The 25,603-nt window shown below is 42.5% G+C and overlaps 1 protein-coding gene across 1 annotated transcript in view; it reads left to right on the top strand.

Annotated features, from left to right (window-relative positions):
• Window positions 1-25,603, top strand: part of LOC138526326 (sodium/hydrogen exchanger 2-like) — a 680,323-nt gene that overhangs the window by 620,408 nt on the left and 34,312 nt on the right. The window contains exon 10 of the mRNA XM_069636927.1: window positions 804-935. Within this exon, the coding sequence (XP_069493028.1) occupies window positions 804-935 (132 nt within the window). The remainder of the gene's footprint in view (window positions 1-803; window positions 936-25,603) is intronic.

Genomic DNA, 25,603 nt, shown 5'->3' with positions numbered 1-25,603 from the left:
ATGTGCAGCAAACTAGGTGCGGACAGTTAGTTGGATTCCGGAAGGAAGGGAAAATAGGAGGTACAGTGTCAGACGAAGGGAGAACAGTACAGAGAAAGTTAGAAGTGGGAGGTGAACTTCAGCCAGTGTTTGGGGGTCCGGAAAGTTAATAAGTCCAGGGTACTGGAACTGAATGTAGTCAACGTGTACACGGGATGTTGTATGTTGAGGGCCCTCAGACCCAGCCAGACAGCCGCCACGGAGCAGACAGAGGCCTTACACATGGGCCTTGGAGGTGGGCCGGCATTTGCAAATTTGTAAATGTGTGTTAAACTTCCATTTTAGGTTTTTGAAATTGAATCAGGAATTTATAGAATAGATTAATGACATAATGTACTATAATTATCAGTCATTTGAGATTAATTGATGCAGATTTTATATGATTTACGACTGTAGTTTTATAGAATTTGCATCCAAAACAAACTCTGCTTTGAATTGAAAAACAACACATACATCTACTGTAGATTCTTGTTTTCGTTTGTGTAAAATCTCCTCCAATTGTCATAGACCCAATTCAATTTGGCCAGTAACATTTGATTCTTACCAATTAAGTCCTAATGAGTAAACTTGTAGAAATGTCTTATTTGGTGTTAAGCGTCTGAATATAACATTAAGATGTCAGATCCATAGGATCACAATGTTATACTTTGGTTTCACAGGCATTGCTGAAAAATCAAAACTTTTAATGATAAATGTGATACAGACTTCCAGTAACGTGCAATATCGTATTTTTCTAATGGTTTCCAATGCCAATTTTGTTACAGACGCTGTCATACAACAGGCATAACTTGACCACAGGAACAAATGAGAAGCAAGCCAAAGAAATTCTTATCCGCCGCCGTCACAGCATGAGGGAGAGTTTGAGGAAAGACCGCAGCTTATCAAGAACAAGACCGGTAATTTAGAAATGTTTACTCTGCTTCAGGTTTCACCCACCTTTCTTGTTTTGTACTTTAATTGTGCAAAAATGCAATGTTTTAATGTTGAAAAAGCATTTGAAAGCAACAAAAGAACAAAAAGCAATGTCAGTTTACAGGACTTAATGTGACAAAAACAGGCACATCGAAACAAGGATATATCCCTTGACATTTCTACTACGATATTTCGTATTCCTCAGGTCTACAGTATATGGAAGCATTCCCCTTACAATGAACCTTACTATCTCTCAGACACTCTCACCGCTTACTGGGGGGACCACTATCCCCTGTACCCCCCCTCGTAAGTCTTTAAGAAACAGCAATATGCTCCACGTTGCCACGCTTAACTCTCGATCTGCTGTCAAGCACTCCTCTGATATCTGCAACCTCCTTCAACTCCTGGATCTCAATGTCCTTGCCCTTACTGAGACATGGTTCAAGGACAGCTCTGTCACAAGTTTTGATACACTTCTCCCTGAAGGCTACAAGATCCTCTCTGTACCCAGGCCTAACAGCCCAGGAGAAGGCGTTGGCCTGATCCTTACCGAGTGGTCCCTGTTTCTATCATTTGCACTCAGGTCTACTCTTCCTTTGAATATCTGGTCTGCAGGCTCCCTCTCTCTCCTGTCTCCTCTCTTACCCTGGCCACCATCTATCGGCTGCTCTTCCTCTCTGAATGGGCTGCCTTGGCCTCCTCTCTCATTTCCTCCTCCTGCCAACTCCTCCTGCTGGGGGATCTTATCATCCAACTTGATTCGCCTGACATTTCAGGTCCTTTCCACAACCTGTTGGTTGTCACCATGACCATCAGTCTGGCTTTAGAGCACCCAGAGGCACAGAGACCGCTCTTCTGAACACCTGTGAAGACCTGCTTTCTAATTTTGACTCTAACTCTCCTGTCCTCATTCTTCTCGATCTCTTTTAGGCCATCGACATGGTAAACCCCAACATCCTGATCTTCCGTCTCTGCGATAGCCTGGCATCACTGATCTGGCCCTGGCATGGCTTGCGTCCTTTCGCTCTGACCATCCTTCCAAGATGGAACTTGGGGCCTTTCTCTCCTCTATCACTCTCTCTACTTGTGATGTCCCACAGGGATCTAACCTATCCCCTTGGTTCTTCAATGTCTAGATGGCCCCTCTGGCCCATAGGATCTCTACTTTCACTTCTAACTTTTAGTGCTATGGGAATGACATGCAGCTCTCTTTCAGGCTACCCTCCGCCTCCTCCTCGCTCATTCCTGACTGTCTATGCACATTTCAGTCTTGGTGTGCTGCTAATGATCTCTGCCTCAATGCCAGTAAAACAGAGATTGTCCCCATTGGGACCCATGCTCCCACTTTCCCAATTTCTCACTGGCCGGCCTTCCTTGGCCCTGCACCCCCGCCTACAAGTGAGGCAAAATATCTGGGGGTCTTTTTCGACTTCACTCTCTCCTTCTCTTCTCACATCTCGGACATCTCCAAAAAGTCCCACTGCCAGCTGCACCTCCCCAGAGGCATTCTACCTTTTCTCACTTTCCCCCAAAGGCTTGACGTCTCAAGAGCCCTAGTTCTCTCCGCATCTTTCTGGCTCTGAAATCCCTCCACTGGCTCCCTGTGGCTGCTAGGATCAAGTGCAAGACATTCTGCATAGTACACAAGGCTTTTTTGGGCTGGGGCCCACACTATCTATAAAGCTCTCTTCCTAAATAATCTCCTTCTAGAACCTTCCGCTCATCCTTCTTCACCTCTTTGTGGGTGAGCCGCTTTTCCAAGCAGAGATTTGGGAGTTGATCTTTATCCTCTGCAGGTGCCTCCCTCTGGAACAGCCTCCCTGCCTCTCTCTGCCTTGAGCCGTAGTTCCTTAAGTTCCGAAAACTCCTCAAGACCTTCCTCTTCTCTTGTTCTTTCTCTCTAACTCTCCCCTGCTAACCTCCTCTCCCTTTCTTCCTGCCTCACTCCTCATTCCCTTCCCTAACTCTGTTCAGTTGTTGCTGACTGGTCACCTGGTTCACCTCAACAGCTTCACAGGTCCAGGTTCCTCCGGCAGTCTTTTGCACTTGCCTGCGGGCCTCTGCGCTGTGCTCAGCACTACTGCACTTTCAGCAAATGTTCCATGACAGGGCTAACCTCTCTGCACTTAACCCAGGGCCCTGCTGGACTGGGCATACTTGCCCTCCCCGCACTCCGTCTGTGCACTTGCATGACCTGAATTTACCCTAAGTTCTGTCCTGTCCCCCTTCTCTCCCTTCCCTAGTTTGATTGCGCCTGAAACATTTCATGCACTTGCACTAGGAGAAAGGCAGTCAGGCCTAGTACACTAGTTACTTTTTTGTTAGATAATTCAGAAACTTCAAGGCCTAAGATTGACTACTGTATCCCCTTGCTCCCTTCAAGCCTTGAAGCGCTTTGAAGCACTTCACTTGTATATAAGCGCTGTATAAATGAACAATTACAAAAATATATATTTCAAACAATATCATTTTTGTTTACGTTGTTTTGCCACTTCTCCATACTGCGTGAACCACTTGCGGGAATACTGAGCTGGAGGTTTACCAGGTGGTATGGGAAACCCGCATGCCTCTCCATGGGATCAAGGTTCTTGTGCTTCAGAGAGTGCCATCATCTATTTGAAACAGCAACAAAGTAGAAGCAGTCTGGAGAGGTCCTTAATAATGATGGATCTCAGGTTTTTCATGACTGTCCCCATTACTAAGTTTGTTATCTGAGTTCCTTATGATTGCCAACTCATCAAGCAGAGAGAAGCGCAAGAACACAGGGTCCAACTGGGTTGCTTTTCTTGACAGTACTTTCAAATCGGTAAATCAGGAGAAAATCTGGGTAAAATACCTGCTGCATTATGGCAGCGCTATCCGCCTGACCGAACCGTGAGGACCACATCATCTCTGAATACTTAAAACAAGGAAGAAAATAGTAGGGGGCTGTACATTAACAGTGCATCTTGAATTAAGATTCATGCTCTTAATGATCAAATACAATGCCAGTAAACTCCCCAAAACAGTGCTCTTCCTCAAATGACCAACAAGAAAGCGACTTATGACCATATAAGCATTGATAGATAATGTAGACAAGAAATAAATAATAAACTGCCTTTTCAGAAGATGTTCTTTTTTGTTTTCGTGGCAGTTTCTGAAACGGAAGTCGTCTGCAAGGGGACAAAGCAAACTCTTTTCCTACAAGAGTTATTTGTGCACCATTGTACACCAGACTGAACATGAAGCATAAAGCTCCTGAAGGGTTGCACTGCCCCCCTTGCCCTAACAGGACAGAGGCTTTTTGTTGATTCACCACAGGCTCTACAGCATAGACAATACTAGTCACAGTAGAGTGTGCTATGCAGTTGCACTTACTCACTCTTACTGAATCATCTCACAAGCAATTGTTTACATGCAACATATGTTTGAGATCTATGATCTGCACTCTACAATGCATACACACTTTCTTAGTTTTATTTAACCACCACAAGGTTTTGTATTACAATGATAGTGAACTACATCAATTGTGTTTAGCAAACTTCTTTTAGAAATAAAAAACAGCTCATCCGTTAAATTCTTGGAATTAGTCTTCTATGGATCGAATGTGCTGGAATTAATCATTCTGAAAAGGCCACTTTATTTTTAATTTATGAAGCATCTACTTTCTCTCCAAAAAATCCTTCCCATATTCATAACATATTCATAACAGGAGAAACATATTATTCTCTGAATGCGAGTGAGTGACCGCACATAGCAAGGGAGTTCTAAAAAACCAAGAGAGGCATCAGGGTGTGGGTGGCAGGGGCCTTCTCCTCCTGAGAATTTTTTGATAAAAAAACTGAGTCAAAATGGTGACTTTCAAAGGATACTCTTGGTGGAAAATTGGGTAAAAAGCTATACAAATTGATTGAATGTCGGTCACCAAGTGCACATTTCAGGTATTTTTCCTAAGGGAGATAGCAGTCCGTTGTAAATCCTGAATATATCTAATCGCTTTCTCCCACAGAAAAGTATCCAAATAAAGGAGCAAATAAAAAAGCTACAATTATTCATATTTCCAACAAATGTGCTTGTATTTTATCTTCATACAGACCAATAGGTTCAACCAGTATCTAGTGACATAATAATATTGTCACAGGAACATCCAGCATGAGTAGAAGCAAACAAAGTGTGCAGTCCAAAAGAGGTCTATGCAGCGAAACACTGGAAATGACATTCGTTAATGTGAACAGAAGGGGTAAACTGCGAGCTCTGGGATACTTTTTCGTTTTCATATTAAAATTGTATTATTTAATAATTAGATTATTAAGACGTATGTGTAAGCTGTTGGGATGGTGCTGGAGTCTCATCCTGCTTTCATCACATCCCTTTTCAATTGATGTTTTTCTTTTTTTTCAAACTACTGTACTCTACAATACTTTGCACAAACATTACTTTTTCATTTTAGCGGCTAAAAGGCAAATGTGTTTTTTAATGTGCATGTCGCTTGCATATACCAAAGGAGAGTGTAAAGCTTACATAAGCAGCCATAAAATATCAAGTTTTGCAGGCCTTCTCCTCGTACGGCCTATTGATCCTTCCCTACATTTCTTTCCGGCTGCTCTGCTCTCCTCCGCAACAATATTGTAGTTTCTTCATCATTCCTCTGCCCCTTTTCGGAAGCCGATCCATGCTCACTCACCACACCATTCCTCGTAAACACTCCATGACCCGCATCACCAGCATGAACCTTCCTGAACCATACCATCAAAGAAAGATTCATCCTTACACCGCTCATCCTCAGCCACATTATTCTGCATCCTGACTGAAACTCGTTTCCTCAATTCAGGATGCCTCACAATGGTGAGATGGTCCATGCTCCAATGCCTCCCGTCACCACGTCTTTCGCACACCTTTACCACTTCTATGGGATCAAAATACTGTGAACAGCCCTTCGGTACTTATTACATTGCCTACACACACTCCATGATCCTCAGCCGCACACTCCTCCACTCTATAATCTCTTATACCCATAAGCCAATGAGGATATATTTCAGATCACATTCTCCACCCTTGCTTTCATTTCAAATGGTGAAACCCCTGTCAAGACATTTGGAGAATCCTAGTATGCCATCATCCTTTCAAGCACACAACTTCTCCTGTCCATGCCATTAGCCCGAGCCAAATGGATCATCTCCTTAGTTGTCCCGTTTGTACGTTCCACCAAAACATTAGCCTTGGGGTTAAAAAAAGCCATCCAGTGTGATTCTCAATTCCATGACACTCCAGATATTGCCACATTTCCTGCAAAACCAGTTAGACACCATTATCCGAGATGATGATCTTCAGATAACTTTTCCTTGCAAATAACCTTTCCAGATACTTGATCATACACTTAGTTATGATACTCTCCACAAACTCAACCTCAAACCTTCTCGATGCATAGTCTACAACAACAATGGCAAACATTCACTGCTGCCCCAAAAAACAAATTGGACCCATGAAATATATTGCCACCTTCTCCCACACATTCTCAGGTATATCCACTCTGCTCATTTCCACATTCTGAGTCTTATATGATTTGTTACTCATACTACAGGGAATGCACGACCCAACTTCCTCATCTACCATGTCATCCTTTCCCAGCCCCCAGAAACTGGCCCGTAATCTCTGTTTGGTTAAACTTTTACCAAAGTGTCCACGATGAGTGCATCTAGTTAACTTTTGCTACAAAGAAGATGGCAGAATCAACCTCTAACCAAACCCCACAATTAAGTGTTTAACGTATCTTTTACTTCACCTGTCATCCACCCACCATCAGTATAATGATGTGATCAGTATAATGAATGTGATACCTTTGGGTCTGGGCAAATAATAAATGTAATAAATAATTAAATTAATAAATAATCCATTGCCACCTTCATCTCCTGGTCTTCTTTAACACCCTCCAACCAAACTTCCTTCTTGAAAACATTTGTCACAGTTCCTTCAACCTGCACAATCCATTCATTACATATATTACATATCCACCGGTAAACTGAGCTCGATATGGGCTCTTGACAGACAATCAGCCACAGAATTAAACCGACCCAGAATGTATTCCACCTCAAAATTCAAACTCTGCAATGCAGCCAACCACCTTGCAATCTTTAATGCCGCCAAACCAGACCTTGGTCGAAACCAAATGAACCAATGACTTATGATCACTCCTGATCCTGTAAGGTATGCCCTAAATATATGTTTTAAAATATGCAGAGGCTCAATAACATGCCAGACTTTCATGGTCTATAGTTGAATACTTTGACTCAGTCTCCGTCAATGCCTGAGATGCAAAAGCAACAGGTACTCCTTCCCCTGTCCTAACTTGATTGAGCAAAGCACCCAACCCGGGTACACACACATCCATAATCATGATTGTCTGTACCACAGGATCAAATTTGTACAACGTAGGTGTATTGGCTACCTCCTCCTACATTTTTTTGAAAGCATCCTCTTCCACCTGCCCCATACAAAGTCCGTTCTCACTTTCAATAGCTCACACAATGCTGCACTTTTCACAGCAAAGTGCTGCACAAATTTAGTGTACAACTCGATAAGGCCCCAAAAATTACCTCACCTCATCTTTATTTTCTGGTGATTTCACCTTCATAATTGCATCAACCATGTCAGTTCATGTCCAGAATATGACACAAGATGTACCTTGAACTGACATTTACCTTGCTTGACAGTCAAAACTGCGCTCTACAATCTGTGCAAACCTCATACACTATGGCGTAATGCTCAGCTTCACTTTAGGCCCTATCAAGATATCATCCTGGAAGCATTTTACCCCAGAAATATCGCCAAGTAAATCTTCCATTATCTTCTGAAATACGGCAGACACTGATGCCAAACCAAATGGCATTCATCTGAACTGGTATGCCCCCATGGGGTTAATGAACGCTGTCAACGCGCAAGACATAGGATGGTCATCTACCTGACAATAAGCAGATGAAAGATCAAGAGTGTTATACCATTCTGCCTCTTCCATCGTTATCAGCATCTCGTGTACCTTGGGCAAAATATTGTGTTTTAGATCTCTCAAATACACACATAATCTGATCCGACCGTCAGGTTGCTGTGTCACAACAATAGGAGACCCACTCACTATTCTCGATAGGTTCAATCACATCCTGCTTGTATAGACCATGTCACTCCTCCCTCACTTTCTCTCTTACACTCAATGGAAGATTCGGCACCTTGTTCACACATGGCACAGCATCTGCAGTTAATTGCATCTGCAGTTAATTGGATCTTGTGACAATGCCCTCTTAACTTCCCAATGGCCTTCTGAAACACACTCTTGAAGCTAGTCTCAACATTCTTTGTGAATTTCTCTGATCTATTAATTCTCGCCCTCTTCACCTGCAACTCCTTCGCAGAATGTAACTCCAAACATAGTTTGCCTTGATGTCACCACCCAAGTGAGCAATCACACTTGGATGCCACATATATGTTTGCCCATATATATTTGTACCATAAGAAATGTTGCTCCACACAAAACCCAAAATGTCAATCCTCCCTCCACCGTAAGCTCTTGGACGCATATCACTACATTGTAGAATATGCAATTTCTTGCCCCAAATCTCCTTTTACTTCTCCTCTGAAATAATAGTGTAAGGAGACTCTGAATCTGCTAATGCTCTAAGAGAACGGCCTGCCACAATAATCTCTGCTTCTGGAGAAACATATTCACATCTTCATCCTCCACTAGCTCACCAACAATATGTATTATTTTATTCAACCATTCCACCTTCTCTTCCCTTACATACTGAATGCTTTTGTCCCCCTCCAGCACTTTGCTGGTCAATTTATGCAACCTGACAAAATATCCCATCTTCCCGCATCTCCTGCACTTAACCCTCATGACAGGACATTCCTTAGCTTTCATAGCATGCTTCTCAAAACCACACCTAGTACATTGCCCCTTGGGAGTGTCCTGTGATGTGTCTTGCCCCCACCCTGATGCAGAGGTTTGTCCCTGTTAGGGAGGGAGAATTCTCAAGAATGTGCTAATTTCCCTTACCTTTTGAGACCCCCAGCAACTTTGCTGGATTTCTAGGAAATTTAATTTTTACCTGGGAAGAGTGTGAGCCTTTTTTCCCACTCTTTCATATATTTTGATGTGTGTATTACTTTTGTGTTCTGTGGATATGGAGTTTTTAAACAAACTCCATAGGCATCATCTTTCTCTTGTGTGTCACACAGCACCTTCAGTGAAGTGGCACAGGGGTGTCTTTTAGACTTCCCAAGGTTTAAATACCTTCTGTGGGACTGACTACCATCTGCCAGTGCATGTAAAGTTAAATTGACTTTGCTAGTCTTTTTAAATTCATAGACCCAGCACACACTATCTTCATATAGAGTGCTGGAGGGGTTGCCTAGCATCCCCAATGTCTAAACACTCATGGAACAGTCAAATGTTATCCTTTCCTCTTGAAGTGGCTGGTGGCAGTGGTTTTAGAACAAACTACCATGATTTTTCCTGACCGCGAATCCGGTAGCTAAAAATCGGGTCAGCCATGTTTTTCAATATGGCGCCCAAGACCCCTCTGTAAAAACAGACTTTGGTAATCTTTTTTTTGCTGTTTCTTTTAGTAAAGGTCCTTCTTGTGTTTAACTCTGCATACCAAACCAGGTTTTGTCCCTTTGTTTGATACCCTTTGGTGGGCTTCAGTGCTGAAGCCCTCCTCTGGTGCCTGAGTGTCTGGGGTGGACAGGATGTGAGGGAAGTGCCTGAAACTCCCTGTGCTTAGTCTCCTAGGAGACCTGAATGCACTCTGGCGTGATTGGCTAGCTGACTGTCTGGCAAGGACAGCCACCCTGCTGGGAGAGTGCAGCTACGCTGGAATGAATGGGAGAAAACAGTTTAAAAGCAGGTCTCTGGGACATGGAAGGCAGAGTCGACCAGTGGAATGAAAGAACCGAAAACGAGCTGAAGGAAGACGACTGCGTCCAATCCTGGACCGTTGGTTTGCCCGGTGAAGCCCTGCTGCAAGTCCGAATTGCCTGAAACTCCCTCTACAGAGAAGCCCTTCAAGGACGACTTCTTCCCTTGAGCTGGTGGGAACAACCAACTCGTAAGCCACCTGGACACTGTCTCCATACTGGTAGAATTTTCATCAGAGTGCTGTTGAAAACTGGATAGCCAGTGAGAAGGATACCAGTTTATGGACTTTAAGGCACTCACACCTTAAAACCGATGTTTAGTCAAGCTTGTGGCTGCTTCCAGTGCAGGAACTCCCGACGTCCTCCTTCTTGTCACCACTACTGAAGCTCAGGAAAAGCGAGATCTGCAGGTACTGCCAGGAACAACTGCCTCAGCTACAGCTTTTCTTCATCAATAAGGTACTGTGCAAACGCGGTGTGGAAATCCTTTCTGCCGCGGTGGAAGTTTGTGAAACTTTCCCAACTTTGGAGTCCTGTTAGGTCCTAAACCGACATGTAACTCTTTTCCTGGAAAACTACTTCTACGAACATTGGCAAAGACTTAACCGTTTACTACCAGAACTGTGCTATCCTATCCAAGACACTGAACCATTGACTTTGGCCCAGGCCTATTGAATGGAATTGCCTCTTGTAGTGAACTGAAACTATTTGCCCTGCCTATGCAAGTAATTGTGCTTTAATTATTTTAACTTGCAACTTTCTACCCCTTTTGAAAGTTAGTGAAGTGCCATTTTGCTCCCACTTCAGGAGAGCCTAACTTTTTCAGAAACTTATTGGTTGTGTACTGTAGTGTATTATAGTGTGCTATTGAGCTGTTTCTTACTAGTGGAATGTTTTCTAACTAAATGGGTAAATAAATGTATATTCTTTTACCAAGAAACCTTGAGTTAAGTGTTTGTTTGAACTACTATGATTCCAAGTCCTTTGTGTAACATCTTGTACTGCTCACATCCCTCTTGAGATAAGTCTGGCTGCTCAGCCAATGCTACCACATAACTGTGTAGTACATGCTTGTACCAAAGGCGAGATTGTGCTTACACCTGTAGTTCTAATTGTGTTTAGTGTTCCCAAAGGTTACTGCATGTAATCCTGTCTAACAGTCCCCCATCTATAGCCAACCCTTTTTTGTTATCTTTCCATATCACATACATCCTCGCCTAGCCCCCACCCATACCCCCCTCCCCTGGGTTCCTTTTCACTCACATTATCTCTAATGGCATGTACAGATTCTTTACCCGCTTTGCATTGACCTCCTTTCAGCACATGCATGTAAACTCCACACCCCTTGCAATTTACAATGCGTCCTGCAAAAGTGGATTCTTTGCCACAACTGTTCCTGAATTGTAGGATTTGACGTATGCATCATTAACTGATACTACATGTACTTTATCCTCCCTTCCCATGAATTTACATGAAGCCAGCAGTACCCTCAGATCAGCCACAAATGAATCCACAGATTCGCTCACACCTTGTTTCCTTGAAAATAACGTATATCTCTCCAACACCACATGTATGTTTGCCAAACTGTGCCTCTAGTTTTTTCATTGCCATACCATACAAACCAAGACCATCACCTCTCCCCCCAACCTCTACATCTTCATCCTGTATATCCAGTAATGTTTTTATTATTCTGTTGCCTCCACCCCCAAGTTGCACATTAAAGTTGAAAATGTGCGCGCACCAGAAAATCTTTTACCACCAGATGCTACAAAATAAAATGTAAACAAGTCCTTCCGGTCCTCCCGCAGGATTGGTGGTTCCTTCAAAGAAGCCAAAAACTTAGGAGGTGGATCCAAATTCTGCACTGTCATTAAAGAAGCCAATTATGAATGTGAAAATCTTCATCTGGCAGGAGTGCTCAACCACTGCCACTTAAAGAGATGGAGTGGACAAATATATGTCCCTCTATATTTTCCCCCAATACAGTGAAAGTATGGTCAATTATAACCAGGGTGCTCTAAGATATTGCACCTGGAGCTAACTGCTGATATAGTGCCTGACCTAAAATTGGTCGACCTCCGTGGGTATAAATGAAGCATTCCAACACTTCCTGGCCTTAAAATGGCTCCTGGGAAATGCCATGTGTGTGCATGCCCAAAGGTCTCAGACAGAGGGCGTCAGTTTTTTTCCCTTCAAGGTGCCCTCACCACACACACCAGCCGCACTCCAAATGCCCCTGGGCTGGCTGATTTTACCATGACACACGGCAAGCTCCGCAAGCCCCTGACCGCCTGTGACAAGCTTACTGCCGCAGCATCACTCCTTTTTCCAATGTGCCGTTCACTGGTGCTGATAACACAACACGCAGCTGATACAATGCCGGGAAAGCTGCCGGCTCCCTGAAACCTCCACACCACAGTGATATAATGTTCCAGGAGCCTGGAGACCACCAATACTTCTGAGGCAGTGCACCCTTGGATAAGCAGCACTCACCTCTTCACTGGTGCTCACCTCCCATATCGGCCTCCAGCGACCATTACAATAACCATGCTGCTTTCCACGCCACCATGGATACAGCCGGCTACCTCGACCCGCCAAACAATCAGTGGGTCCAGGATCTGCTATTTGGGGTCTACCTCCTAGCCGTCAATAAATGTGGTAAAAAAGAAAACGCAGACCGGTAACGTGAGTATATTTATTAAGATAAATATAGTAATAAGACCCTAAACGCCGGTGTGCCAGGAGCACTAGGGAAAAGAAGAACAACTGTCAATTACAAAGGTTACCTGGAGAGCTGCACGCAATGGCATTCCAAAATAGAATGTTGAGATGCCATCGGGTGCACAGGCGAGTTGAATACAGCAAACAACCTAAACACTTCCTGCTTCCCACCTAGAGAAAGAGGAACTAGGGAGGGAAAAACAAGCACACAGTTCAAAAGCTCCCCTTCCCCAGACAGGCAAAGGTAGGAAAGAATATCTAGGAACAGGAATACTTTAAAAAGCAGATCAAACTCAAGAAACAGGGATTCACTGAAAATCAATGCTAGTTCATAAACACAAGGTTGCATGTTCAGGAGCATGGAGCTCATCAATAGTGCTGTTTGAAGGGCAAGATACTGATAAACAGTGTATGCCCAATAAAGGGAAAACTGCAGAGCACAACACGTGTGAAAAAAACATGTACACTATGAACAGGAGAAGGCTCTGTCAAAACAGACACGCTGTGTTAAGACCAACTCTAGACTAACATGCACCCTACTCAGGTCTGATTAAAACTCTAGCACCTAGAAGTCAGAGTTTTCTGATTTTTCCACCATCCTTATTTATTGGATATTTGCAAGATGCCTATGCAACAAATGGTGGGTGGGGCAAGGGAGAAAGATAACAATAACAATAACGGTCCTACTCAGCTTTATCACATCTGAAGCATGCAAGTGCAGTAACAAGAAGTGCAAGGGAGGGGGGAGAGCCCATAGGGTGAAGTGCAAAGTGCTAGGGTGGGAAGGAAAGTGCAGGGTAAAGAGGAGAGTGTGCAAGTGAAAGGGGAGTGGAGGCGGGTGAAGATGGCCACAGGGTCTAGGTGAGTGCTACAGGGAAGCCAGGAGGGCAAGTGCCAGGGATTGCATGAGGTGCAGGTCGGTGAGGGTCCACCTGCAAAGTTCGAGGATTGGGGTGGACTGGGCAGGGGGTGCCTGGTGCCTGTAGAACTCAGAGGGAACCAAGTAGCCAGCCACTGCGGCAGACAGGGGTGTTAATAGGGGAGGGGTAGAGGGAAGGAAAAAGAGAAAAGGAGGGTCTTGAGGAGCATCCAGAACTTAAGGAGATCCGTCTCAAGCCTGAAAGGGGCAGAGACACCATTCCAGTGGGAGGCTCCTGCAGAAGAGAGACATCTACCCCTCACTCTCTGCTTAGAGAAGCATCTGATCTGCAGAGAGTTGGAGCTAGAAATTGAAGGGCTCTACTAGGGAGGTATGTTGGAAGAGAGTTGGAAGTAGCGGGGTCCCAGACCCCAGAAAGGCTTGTGGATGATATAGAGGGTCTTAAACTGGATCCTAGCAGCAACCGGGAGCCAGCAGAGAGATTTTAGGGCTGGAGTTATGCAGTCCCTGGGCTTTAGGCCAAGGATAAGTCTTGCATTTCTATTTTGGCTTAGTTGAAGGGGGTGAAGCGAGGATAAAGGAAGATTGAGGAAGAGGCTGTTGCGGTCATCCAGCCTAGAGAGGATCAGAACTCTGGAAACATTGGGCCTCATTACAACTTTACCGGTCCGCAATAAGGGTGCCGGTAGCAACGTACTGGCACCCTTTCTGGAATGGCAGACTACAACTGTGCCTGCCTGCCCCATTGCGTGCGGCAGGTCTAACCTGACGGGCGCATCGGCCCTGGTAGGCACAGTTGTCATGGAAGCACTGGCACCATTACTAACGATGCCGGTGCTTCCAAGCCCTCATTTTCCGTGGGATCCTGGAAAGAGAGCAAATTACCAAAATCTTAGCGGACGCTGATGCTACTATCAAACTCTTAATGTTGGACCCTGATAGAGCTAAAGACAAACTGTATCTGGCTGATTGAATAAACACACGAAGTCTATGCAATTAAGATAAAGATTTCAAAAACAATCCATTTGCAGACAAGCGCCTTCGCACTGTGGAGTCTTATTTCCTTAAATATCCATCAACAGAGTATAGGTCAGCAATATTGCGATTTAATTTGAATCTCTGCCCATCCACAGAAATCTTAGAAAGACGTGCTATCATCAAAAAAGAAAACAATTTTTGTAGATTCTGCCAAAGGCCAGAACATAAAGAAACTGTGAAACATTTGCTAACTGAGTACCCGGCTTTAACATCTCAGAGAATTAAATCCTTTCGCAGGCAACTCTTTTACGTTTTTGAAATAAACACTGATGATGCATGGCAAATTTTATTAACTAGAAATAACACTGGCATAAGAATAGCTACAGAATAGCTACTATGAACGTTCTGACTGCAGTTTTAGCAACAGTGTAGTCACCTTCTAGTTCTGTAGCTCTTTGACAATTATACATTATTTGAATTTGGCCCTATACAAGCTTTTCAAATGCCTAATGTTGATTTTGTTGTGCAGTAATTTTATTTTATGTCATTTTATCTTATGTCATTTAATTGTATCTGATAACAACTACTTTACATAATTTCATTAACTGAAGCATGTTATGGAAAGAACACAATGGAATTTTATTCTTACTTGGTGATCTGTCTATCCATTTTCTTGTTATTTTGCTTATCTCTTCCTTCACTCTCGAGAAAACATATGTACATTCCTAGAATTTTATATTGTTACATAACATTTAAGAGCTAAAACACATCTGTCAATTTGAAAGAAATTTGTAAACATACATATTGACAAGTTAATTTTCTTTTTCTACCTTTCTACTGTATCAATACATTTAAAAAAAAAACGAGCTTATGTCCACCCTCGACAAGGTGGTGCTAGCTATTTGAACCCCGGGGTTTGCACCATATTAGAAAGTAATATAATGGTAGCAATACCTGTAAACACTACATCAGTAGTCATAATAATTTCAAACCACTAAGTAGGATTCCTTAGAAAACCTTCCAGCAGATTCCAAACACATGGCTTATGTGGGGAACAGGGGAGCTTTTTGGAGAGGTAGCTTTCCATGCAAAGCATATAAGCCTCCTAAATCTACCAGCTAACCACTGAGATCCGGGTATAGATCTTTCAATTAGACGTGATCATGACTATTGCTATTGCAGAAGGATTGGTGCTGCCACACATAACTGAAAAAATAAAAAATGGTAGGGAAATGTCACAGATTCCTAAAATCAGAGACTGTATGGATTTTCAGAATACAGAAGTTGAATAGTTTCTCTTTTCATTTCGTTTAATTTATTGATTTTGTATAGCACTTTCACCAAGGCGCTGAACAGCAAAACCAACTGTACCATAAAATAGAAAATAATGAATTTGAAAAACCAAAGATCATGAAGGTTAGCTTTAAGGGAAGAGTGAAAAGAGGCTAGAGAAGGGGAAGAATAAACAGCTAAAGGTAAGGAATTCCAGAACTTGGGTGCAAGTAGGGTGAAAAGACTGAAAACGGGATGATGTACTCAGAGGTTTGTGGGTAGTAAGAAGAAAGGGACCGAGTAAGGACATAGACGGAAACCAAAGATTAAAGATAAGGTGGGGCCATACCATGTGTGCATTTAAAAAACAGCTAGTAGAGCATAGAACATTAGAGATAGCGATATACAGGGAGAGAATAAAGGAGTGTTCATAGAAGAGCTATACACAGCTCAAAAGGGACCAAGATGGTAAGTGGGAAGACCAATAAGAAGAGCAGAGGGATAATGTAATCTTAACAAAACCATTGAAGAAATAATAAGTTTAGTGTCTTGAAATGAAATCACAGAGTGTACCATATGAACATTAAAGAGCTGAAAACCACAGACATGGGAAGTGTTAGAAATGTGGTAGGTGGAAAAAAAGAGAATAATGACATGGGCACAGACATGGGAAGTGCTAGAAATGTGGTAGGTGGAAAAAAAGAGAATAATGAAATGTAACGCCAAGATCCAGAGCAGTATGGGACATAGAGATACAAGAAAAAAGGAGGAAAAAAAAGGATAGGGAGAGAAGAAATGTAGGAAGAAGGGAAGAAAGACATTTCTGTTTTGGACTGATTAAGAGATTAAGATGAAAAAGCATGAGTGCATCTAAAATTGCACAGACAGCAGACAGGCACAAATATTGTCATGGATTGCATTGTAAAAGGAGGAAAAAGAGGTGGAAATCTGAGTGTTGTTTACATAGAAGTGGATAAACGAAAGGGCTTAATAATATCAGTAATAAAGGAAGTGTAGAGAGAGAGAAGAGGCCCAAGACCCGAACCTTGGGGATCACTGTAAAGTAGCGGAACAAGAGAGAAAAGATTGTCAGCCCAAGAGAGTGAAAAGGAACAGTCAGGAGCAAAACAAGTTGGGAACCAATCAATCCCAAAGGAAGAAGATAGAACAAGCGGATGATCCACCATGTCACAATCCATAGTGAGATCCAATAAAATGAGAATGGAGGATAGTTTACAGTGACATGGTGAGCAGAGAGAGTTAGTAACAGCAAGGAGAGCAAGGAGAACAAGGAGAGCAGTCTCAGTAGAATGAAGTGGACGAATAACATGTGCCTAAAAGGTCCCATCTCTGCTGGACATGACCAGCAGAGGTCGCTATAGGGAACTGGTTTAAACATGTCAACCCTAGAGACTGTTATGAGAGCTCTACTGTAAATCAAAAAGAGGGTTTTAGTATTTGAGACTGGCACTGATGTTCACCTGATTGTTCAAAGAGACTCTTTGATGATGACTCCACAGTCCTTATTCCATAACATTTCAGGCTTTAGGTTTGGGATTTGTCTGGCTGCTGATGACAATATTACAGTATTGTATTGGCTTGTGTTTTCATTGTATTAGTTGAAAGTATCCTCCAACTTCCCTTGCCAGGATGTTGGCTGTCAGTTGCTGTGACGAAAAACAATCACACTAGTGTGAAAGCATTTTTGATCTGTTTATAGTAGCCCTATTGTCAGCCAGGAATGTCAAAAGATAGGCTTGCCCCAAAAACCTCCTGGTCATCGATAAGCCAGAGGGCCGTGGGCCTGTTCGCTCTGATTTCCATCCTGAAGATATAGATTTGCATGTGTGCGGGACCTTACAAGTATTCAAGATTGTGCTCATACTCTGAAGGGATGGAATGGACTTCAAATATGGAATGTCCTGCGTGCAAAATGGAGTGGCCAGATCTACTTCCAAATCAAGCCATCTGGCAGAAAGGGCATGATTTATATCTGTGTACCAGCGCAGGCCCTACTTAATCATAAACATGTCTTGGTATTGTCTGGTAAGAGGGAAACCTACCCTACCCTCAGGTGAATGCAATATCATCTGTTTAGTGATATTTCCTTTTCTTCATAACATAATTGGTCAATTGCTCTGTTTACGATTGAAGAAGGCGGATGGACATGCCAATGGCAACATTATGAAACAATATAAAACCACAGAGAAAATTGACATTGCAATGGTCTATTCAGCCCCTTTAAGAGAGGAGGAGTGGCACCATTTAGATAGGAGTTTCTCAACCATGGTTTTAATAGCATCAGCATTCATTTGTATTGTATCTTGTACATCAATGGTAAATCAAATGCTCAGATATTTAATAGTTACCAGTTGCCAGAGGAGAACATAAAATTCAATTTGAAATTTGAGACCATATTTGTATTTGGCATCTGTCTTATCTATATTTATATTACATCTGGAAATTCTCCAGTATTGTGGTATTCCGTCCATAAATGCAGGGAGGGTGTAATAATTGCTAGAATATCATCTACATATGCAGACAATTTGATTTGGAGAGATTATTACCCTGTCCTGTTAATCAAATGATTAGTCATAATATGTTAGCGCAGCAGTTCTATTGATAGTATAAATAAAACAGGGGACTGGGAGAAACCATGTTTGGTGCTGTGTCATAAAGGAAAATAGGGGCAGAATACACCATTCACAAACACTGTGGCTCTAGGTTGTTGATATAAAGTGCATATAAGAAAACAAATATCTTGTTGAAACCATGCCAATGTAAATCCTTACCTAAGATTGACCAATCAACTCTGCCAAATGCCTTCTCAGCATCTAAACAAATATCTGCAGACAAAAGTGTGCCCTTGACAAAACCTGTGTGAGCCTTATGAACCAATTGAAGCAGTAAGGGTTCAATTCCTATGGCCAAAATGTTGGTGTAAATATTTGCTTGTGCATTGATTAGGAATATGGCAATGTAATTTTGAACACAAAGTTGTTCCTTCTCTTGTTTTCAAATAGCAAGATGGAGATAAAAGATCCTCTCAGAAATGGTTGGAGCAAGCTATTGGTGATCAACGTCTATAATTGCCTCAGGGGCCAACTCACTGTGGCCTACATGCGATGCTCGGAGGAGTCATAGCTGACTGGTACCATGGCCAGGAGGATACAGCTTTAATATTAGGTGGCAACATAAATGCCCACTGCGTGGACAAGCAAAACATAAATGTTGATAGCCATGTTACAGCAGTAAGCATAATGAAACAATTGATTCCCAGCTTTCAAGTTAAACTGTGGATGTGTTTTGTAAAAATATGGGGTACATATTAAAAGAGACTAGTGCAAATGTAGAAAGTGACAGAAAGGATAGCAATTTTCATTGAAAAACACACATTAGCAACACATGCTCGGCATCATTAGGAAGGGTGATACTAAGAGCCGTTGGAAAACATGAAACAATATAAATGCGTCCAACGCTGGTATAGCAATCAACCAACCAATGGTATAGCAATCAACCCTATAAAAGAAGGTGATTGGGCTGAATTTCTAATAATGGTCTATGGTGGCACAGGTATAGAAGGAAAAATGGAAACCCCATCCGCGAGCCCAAGGTTCAACATACATGTTTATAAAGATGGCATGATACTCAAGATTAGAAAAATGAAAAAAATGCAGAGCTTCAAGCCCTGATGGTTGTGCAGGTGTCACTCTTTTTTCAGCAACCCAGAGATTTGGGGGGAGAGATTCCTGACATCATTTAGAAGAGTTTGTGAGGAGGGTTACATCACGAGGTAATGAAAGCAGACAATATTGATTCCAATATTCAAGAAAAATGAGAAGAGTGATCCAGCAAATTATTGCTTCTTGTAGATGCTCAACCTTTCTGGTAAAATCTTTGCCTGCATTGTCCTGAAGGTGTTGAAAGACTGGGCCAAGAGACCATATTCAGAGCGGATGTGTGACAGCCTACAATAGTCTTCTCCTGAGAACATTGATAAAAATGGCACACTAAAAAATACTCCTCCCCTATACCTGATGTATGTCAATTTTAAATCTGCATTCAACACAATGGATAGAGTGCAACTGTGGATGACACTAGAGAATTGGGGACATTCGCTGGCCTTGTTCAGAATTCTAAAGCAATTCCAAGTGAATACTAGGGTGCAAGTCAGGTTGAACAGCATGGGTGCCTGATCTAGGATAATCGCCACTTTTAAGGGGTTGAAAAAGGGGGGTGTGCTGGCGACCCTGCACTTCAACCAGTACCTGTTTGATTTCCCTGTGAAATTGGCAGAGATCAGATGCTTTCTGAATAAAATTGAGGAGACCCACATGCTTTCAATATTGTATGCTAGTCATCAACTGCAATAAAATAAATCTAATGTATGTAGGCACTAGAACAAAAATGGGGAAGCAGAGCCTTTGTACATATGACTGCATCGAGATGACTCCTTCCTATAAATATTTGGGCATACCTGTCAATTGTGATGATAAATATGTAGATATGATGGAGGCAAAAACCAATACTTGTTTGCTTTTACTGCTACTAGTAAGGCATTCACAGAAAAACTGCAGGTCACACCCTTTAAACGGTCATCTTTGTGTATAGACAAAGCATTGTGCAAGCAATTGTTTACCAATTAGATGCAACCTATATGGCCAATGTTGCCTTGTTAAAGAGGATTGAAGGGTGAATACAGAGAAGATACATGGGGATGCCACAGTGTGTGCAGATCGTAGCTATAGGGTTGGAGTTAGGCCTCACTAAAAGATCATCTTTATTTACAACAAGGTCTTTTGCATATTAAAGTTTTGAAAAATCTGGTTTGCCCTTTACTAACACTACTGAGCTCATATATGAAGGTTTTGGCAGGACCATCCCTAAGTGAATTTGCTCGGCTAAATCAAAATGTGTTCCTGAAAATAGGTTGAAAACATTTAGGTACTAAGTAACAAATTCACAGGTAAAATGAAAGTATGGAACAGGTCTTGCAATCATGAACATTTAGTAAACTTAAGATCTTATAGTGATTACTTAATTTGCCAGACAGATATTTTTGTACCCAAAAATATCTGACGATATCGCCTACGCCACCTTTAAGAAGATTCATATCATTACTTTGATTTAATCAGTTACCAACCCTTTCAGTAATGGACCCTAGGACTGTGCACCCAAAGAGGATAGATGGTGTAGGATCTGCAATGATAAGGACAGAGTGGAAACAAATAGGCATGTTTTATCCCAATGTATGGTGATTGGACATATTTATATTTTGGGCGAATTTGTACATGATTTGAATAAAATAAAATCAGATTCTTCTGGAGAAATTGCTTTATGGCTAAAAGCAATCTCTGTAAAACGGCACTATATAAGATGTGGAAAAACGTTGTTTCTCAACTAGAAACTGCAAAATAGTGTGTATGGCTTAGACTGACAATTGAGGAACTACTGGATATTGCCTGTGATCATTGGCTGATCGGATTAATTCAATTTTATATCACTGTTGTGTTTTTAACATATCGATTTCTATGGATGTGATAAGTAAATGTATATGAATTGTCTGATTTGTATGAATGCTTCAGCGAGTTGCTAACCGATAATGTATGAAAAATTGTATTTCCAACTAAAACACATTAAATTACATTTAAATAAGGTTTTGAATAACATGTATAATGGCTTCAAAGAAGGTACCAGGTGGATTTTTCTCGGAGCCAAGAACATTGGAGAAAGTAAATCTAGGAAAGTATGAATGAAATCTATACAGAGTCTGTCTCAACCCTTGACCTTACACTTTTTTACTTTGCTATTCTGAGCATCTCTGGACTCTAACTCTCCAGCTGTGCTCATTGTACTTGATCTCACTTCTGCCTTTGACATGGCCAAACACTCCATCCTTATAAAAACAGCTCCTTGTTACCCTGGGTCTCTCAGAGCAGGCACTGGACTGGCTGACCTTCTTCCTAACTGACCATCTGTCCCTGGGTATTCTGGGCACCTTATCCTCACCTACCGCCTTCTCCACCTGTGGTGTCCCCCAGGGCTCCATCCTCTCCCCCTGGCTCTTTAACACTTACCTTGCTCCGCTGGCACACATCATTTCCTCCTCCCCCAACTTCCAGGGCTACGCAGACGACACCCAACACTTCTTCAAACTTCCTGCTGACCCTCTTGCTTCACCCATCATTCCAAACTGCCTATATTCCATCCAGTCCTGGTGCAGATCCAATGATCTATGCCTCAATGTCAGCAAGACTGAGATCCTTCTCATTAGGACAAAACAAGGAGGGATCTGGGAATCACTCTACCAGCATGAACACAACCCAATGGCCTGTTCTTGGGTGAATAACCCCTGGTAGAGACTCTACCAAGTATTTAGCTCACTGTTCCTTTCACAGAGAAGACATTTCCCTGCATATCAGTCTTTGTCCTACCCAGGGGCAGTCCAGCACCGAAATACTAGGCAATTCTCCACTGAACAAGAGTACCAACAGCAACCCCATACACATGTTTCAGCCTTGTTGGGCATCATCAGAGAGGTGAAGCTGCACCTCTCTAAGAACAGTGAGCAAGGGGTCCACGTCTGGATCGCCCTGGTAACTTAGGGTGAGACCCAAAGTTAATGTATGCAAAACAAGGGGGGTCCCTCTTTCTTCCCCTTACTCTGGCCATCCTCTATGGGCTCTCCCCCTTCTCCTTCATCCAAAGCCAGAAACCTTGGTGTCATCTTTGACTCCTCTCTCTCCTTCCTCCCTCACATCTAGGACATTGCATAGAAGTCCAACTTTCAACTCTTTCTTATTAAAGGAATTCTCTGTTTTCCAATGCTCTGGTTTTCTCCAGGCTTAACTATTGGAATAGTCATCTTTTGAATCTACCTTTCTCCTCCCTTCAACCTGTCCAGCTAATCCAGAATAGGGCAGCGAGACTGATCCTTGGCCTCAAGCCCAGGGACCGCATCTCTCCTGCCCTAAAAACTCTTCACCGGCTCCTGGTTGCTGCACAGATTAAATTCAAATCCCTCTGCATCATCTACTAGGCTGTCTGGGGTGGGGGACCACGCTATCTACAACTTGCTATTACTAAATATTGTCCCTCTAGACCTCTACATTCCTGTGGTACCAACTCTCTTTGTGTGAAGAGTTTCTCTTGCTTCAGCTGGTTCCCTCTTGTGTGGCAACCTCCCCCTTCCTCTTCATCTTGCGCCAGACAAGGCTTTCCTTTTCACTTCTTCCTTCCCTTCTCCCCTCCTCTGCTAACCTCACAGTCCCTGTGATTGGTGACCAGGGCCCCTATCTGTCCTCGAGCCCTGCCTCCCACACCTAATCACCTCAGCTTCTGCCTACACACATCACTTGCCTAGGCACCCACTGGCCTATGCCACTGTGGGCCTACACTTACCCATTGATTACAGCACAACGCTCACTAGCACTTACTATATGTGGCACTTACATCTGCTGCTTACGCACGAGCACGGAAACTCCAGCACTTACCCCTCACTGCTTCTTCCCCTCTTTTTCTCTCTGCACATGCACGTAATGACTACTCACAAGACCTAGTAGGTTCGTCTTTATCCGCCAGTGTATATTTTGAATCCCAGGTTTCCCTCCCTGATGCCATGTGGGTGCTTTGAAACACAATTTACTTGTTGTATAAGAGCCTAATGCACAATAAATAAAACAAAATAAATAAATACAATTCCATCAAGCATTATATCTTGCTCCAAGCCCGTCAATTCATTGAGGAGTGGTTTGCCATGTGATATGAGGAGTGCCTTGTAAGTAGAAGTCAATTGCGCTTTTGGGAGGATTTGATTTCCTGAGAGTAAAGGGAATCATATCCTTTACTGACAGTTTGTATTAGCTCTTTGCCTGTCACAATAGTACTATCCACCAACCTAAGAGCAGCTGCTTTATTATTTTGGCTCGTAGCTTTCAAATAGGAAGCCATTATTGATACAGCTGTATTGGCAATGCAGAACAATTTAGCATGACATTTCAATAGGAGGCCAGATGCTCCGTATGAACCATGTTTATTATACTCGAGGGTCAACTGTATAAGGGCCTTTAGCTTCTTAGGAGGTGGTGCTTGCAAATAATGTAATTCCAAAATCATTATAACCTTAAGAGTCTTTATGATATTCGGCTTTGCTGGTCTATTCTTCCATGTAACATAAACAAGGCTGTAGCCCTGTAAAGCAGCTTATATGTGGCCCAAATCAGAATACGTGATATGGAATCTGTCTCATTTAAATAAAATAAATCCTGCCTGAAATGCACAATTGAGGTTTAAATGTCTGGGGAGCAAAGAAGGTCTTTGTTAAGAAGTCACTTATTGCTCCTGTTCGGGACAATACACAATTCAAGCATACAATGAACAGAGTGGTAGAATTGTGAAATTTCTGAAGTGCATGGTGTGCTATAGCAAATTGCTAAAGATTATTGGAAGATGGTGAAATAAAGAGGTGGAACAAACACATAAAGGAGACACCCTCTGCATATGTGGAGAATGAAATGCAGCTGAAATGTGGGCAACACTAAAGAAGGAAGCCACATTCTACAAAATGGAGAACATTATTTGATTGATATTTGCACTGATCTGAAACTGACTGCCCCGTTTCTAAACAAAAATACATGTGTATATTTACTCGGCATGTCTGACACGATTAGGGTGGTGTCATACTTGAGTACCGTGTAGATAATAGCAGCGATGAGTGCATTCTGACTTCAGCAAGGACTATCCTGAGCAAAACCATTACAAATATAGAAGTTATTTGTAAATAATGATGACATCAAATTAATACCTACTAGAAACGGTGCAGTCATATAAATCTGCTCCATTCTGTTGCATGTGTTACATCGAACTGTACACTAGCATATATATATCAATGATTCCCATATAGTCAGTGCCAGTGTGTTTAAGGTGTGCTGTGGTTTCAGATGTGTTGGGGTATGCATGAAGTCCAACCGTTTTGTCAATTTTCAGAATGTGACCAATTTGCGTGGATCCCGCTTAACCGCCATACCTGCTTAGCTGTAATAGCGCCCAGTTGGAAACTTGTAATGCCTATTCTTCCTTTTAGGAAAACGAGTGAGTTAATACATTATTTTCTTAAACCTGTTGGGAGCTAATTTTCGAAGTACCCTGTGATTACAAGGCAGGGACTGATAGCGAGTGCATGCAGTTCCCTCCACGAAAAATTGGAAATGTTGGGCAAGGATGTATCTGTAACACTGAAAAGCCCAGTGGATCCTGTTTTGGGAGTTACATTTACATTCTTTTCCAACTGACAGGGAGGTGGGGCAGGAGGAGGATTTTTACATGGGTTCCTAAGGGATCAGGCAGCTTTGAACAGATGTAAAAAGCTGGCGACTTGCATTGGAAACCAGAGCATTTCAGCAGATATCAAAATCAGATGCTGAAGCAGATGGGCTTGAATTTGAAAGGTGAAGCCGATGGAGATGGTGGGTTGTTACATCCACGCCCTGCTCTGCCTATCAAGTACATGCAAATCACCCACAGTGGAAAATGAGGTGGTAAACCATGCATAAATGTTTTACATATGTTTTTATGCCTCCTTTACCACTACAGGAGATTCCACCCCTGTATTCTACGCTCTTCTAACAGAAAACCTTGTGTGTTGGCCTGATAACATCAATCTGCACAGTTTAGTGCTCTGATAATGTCAATGGGCCTCATTACATGTATGCCGGTAAGTAATCCGAGTTTCCAGCATGCCGGTGCCACCGTTTCCGGCAACCCGTGATGCAGGAATCTCCGGATAATTACGTGTTGTCATGCAGACACATTGCGGCATGCCGGAAACGGCATTACCGTGATCACTGAAACACCATCAAAACCCCCCAAAAATGCCAACACTGTAGTCTTTGGTGCCCGTGACTCCAAATCCGA

Source organism: Ambystoma mexicanum, chromosome 7p, assembly GCF_040938575.1.
Source record: "Ambystoma mexicanum isolate Mex_15411 chromosome 7p, UKY_AmexF1_1, whole genome shotgun sequence".
Classification (NCBI taxonomy): domain Eukaryota; kingdom Metazoa; phylum Chordata; class Amphibia; order Caudata; family Ambystomatidae; genus Ambystoma; species Ambystoma mexicanum.
This window is presented reverse-complemented; position numbering and strand designations above follow the sequence as displayed.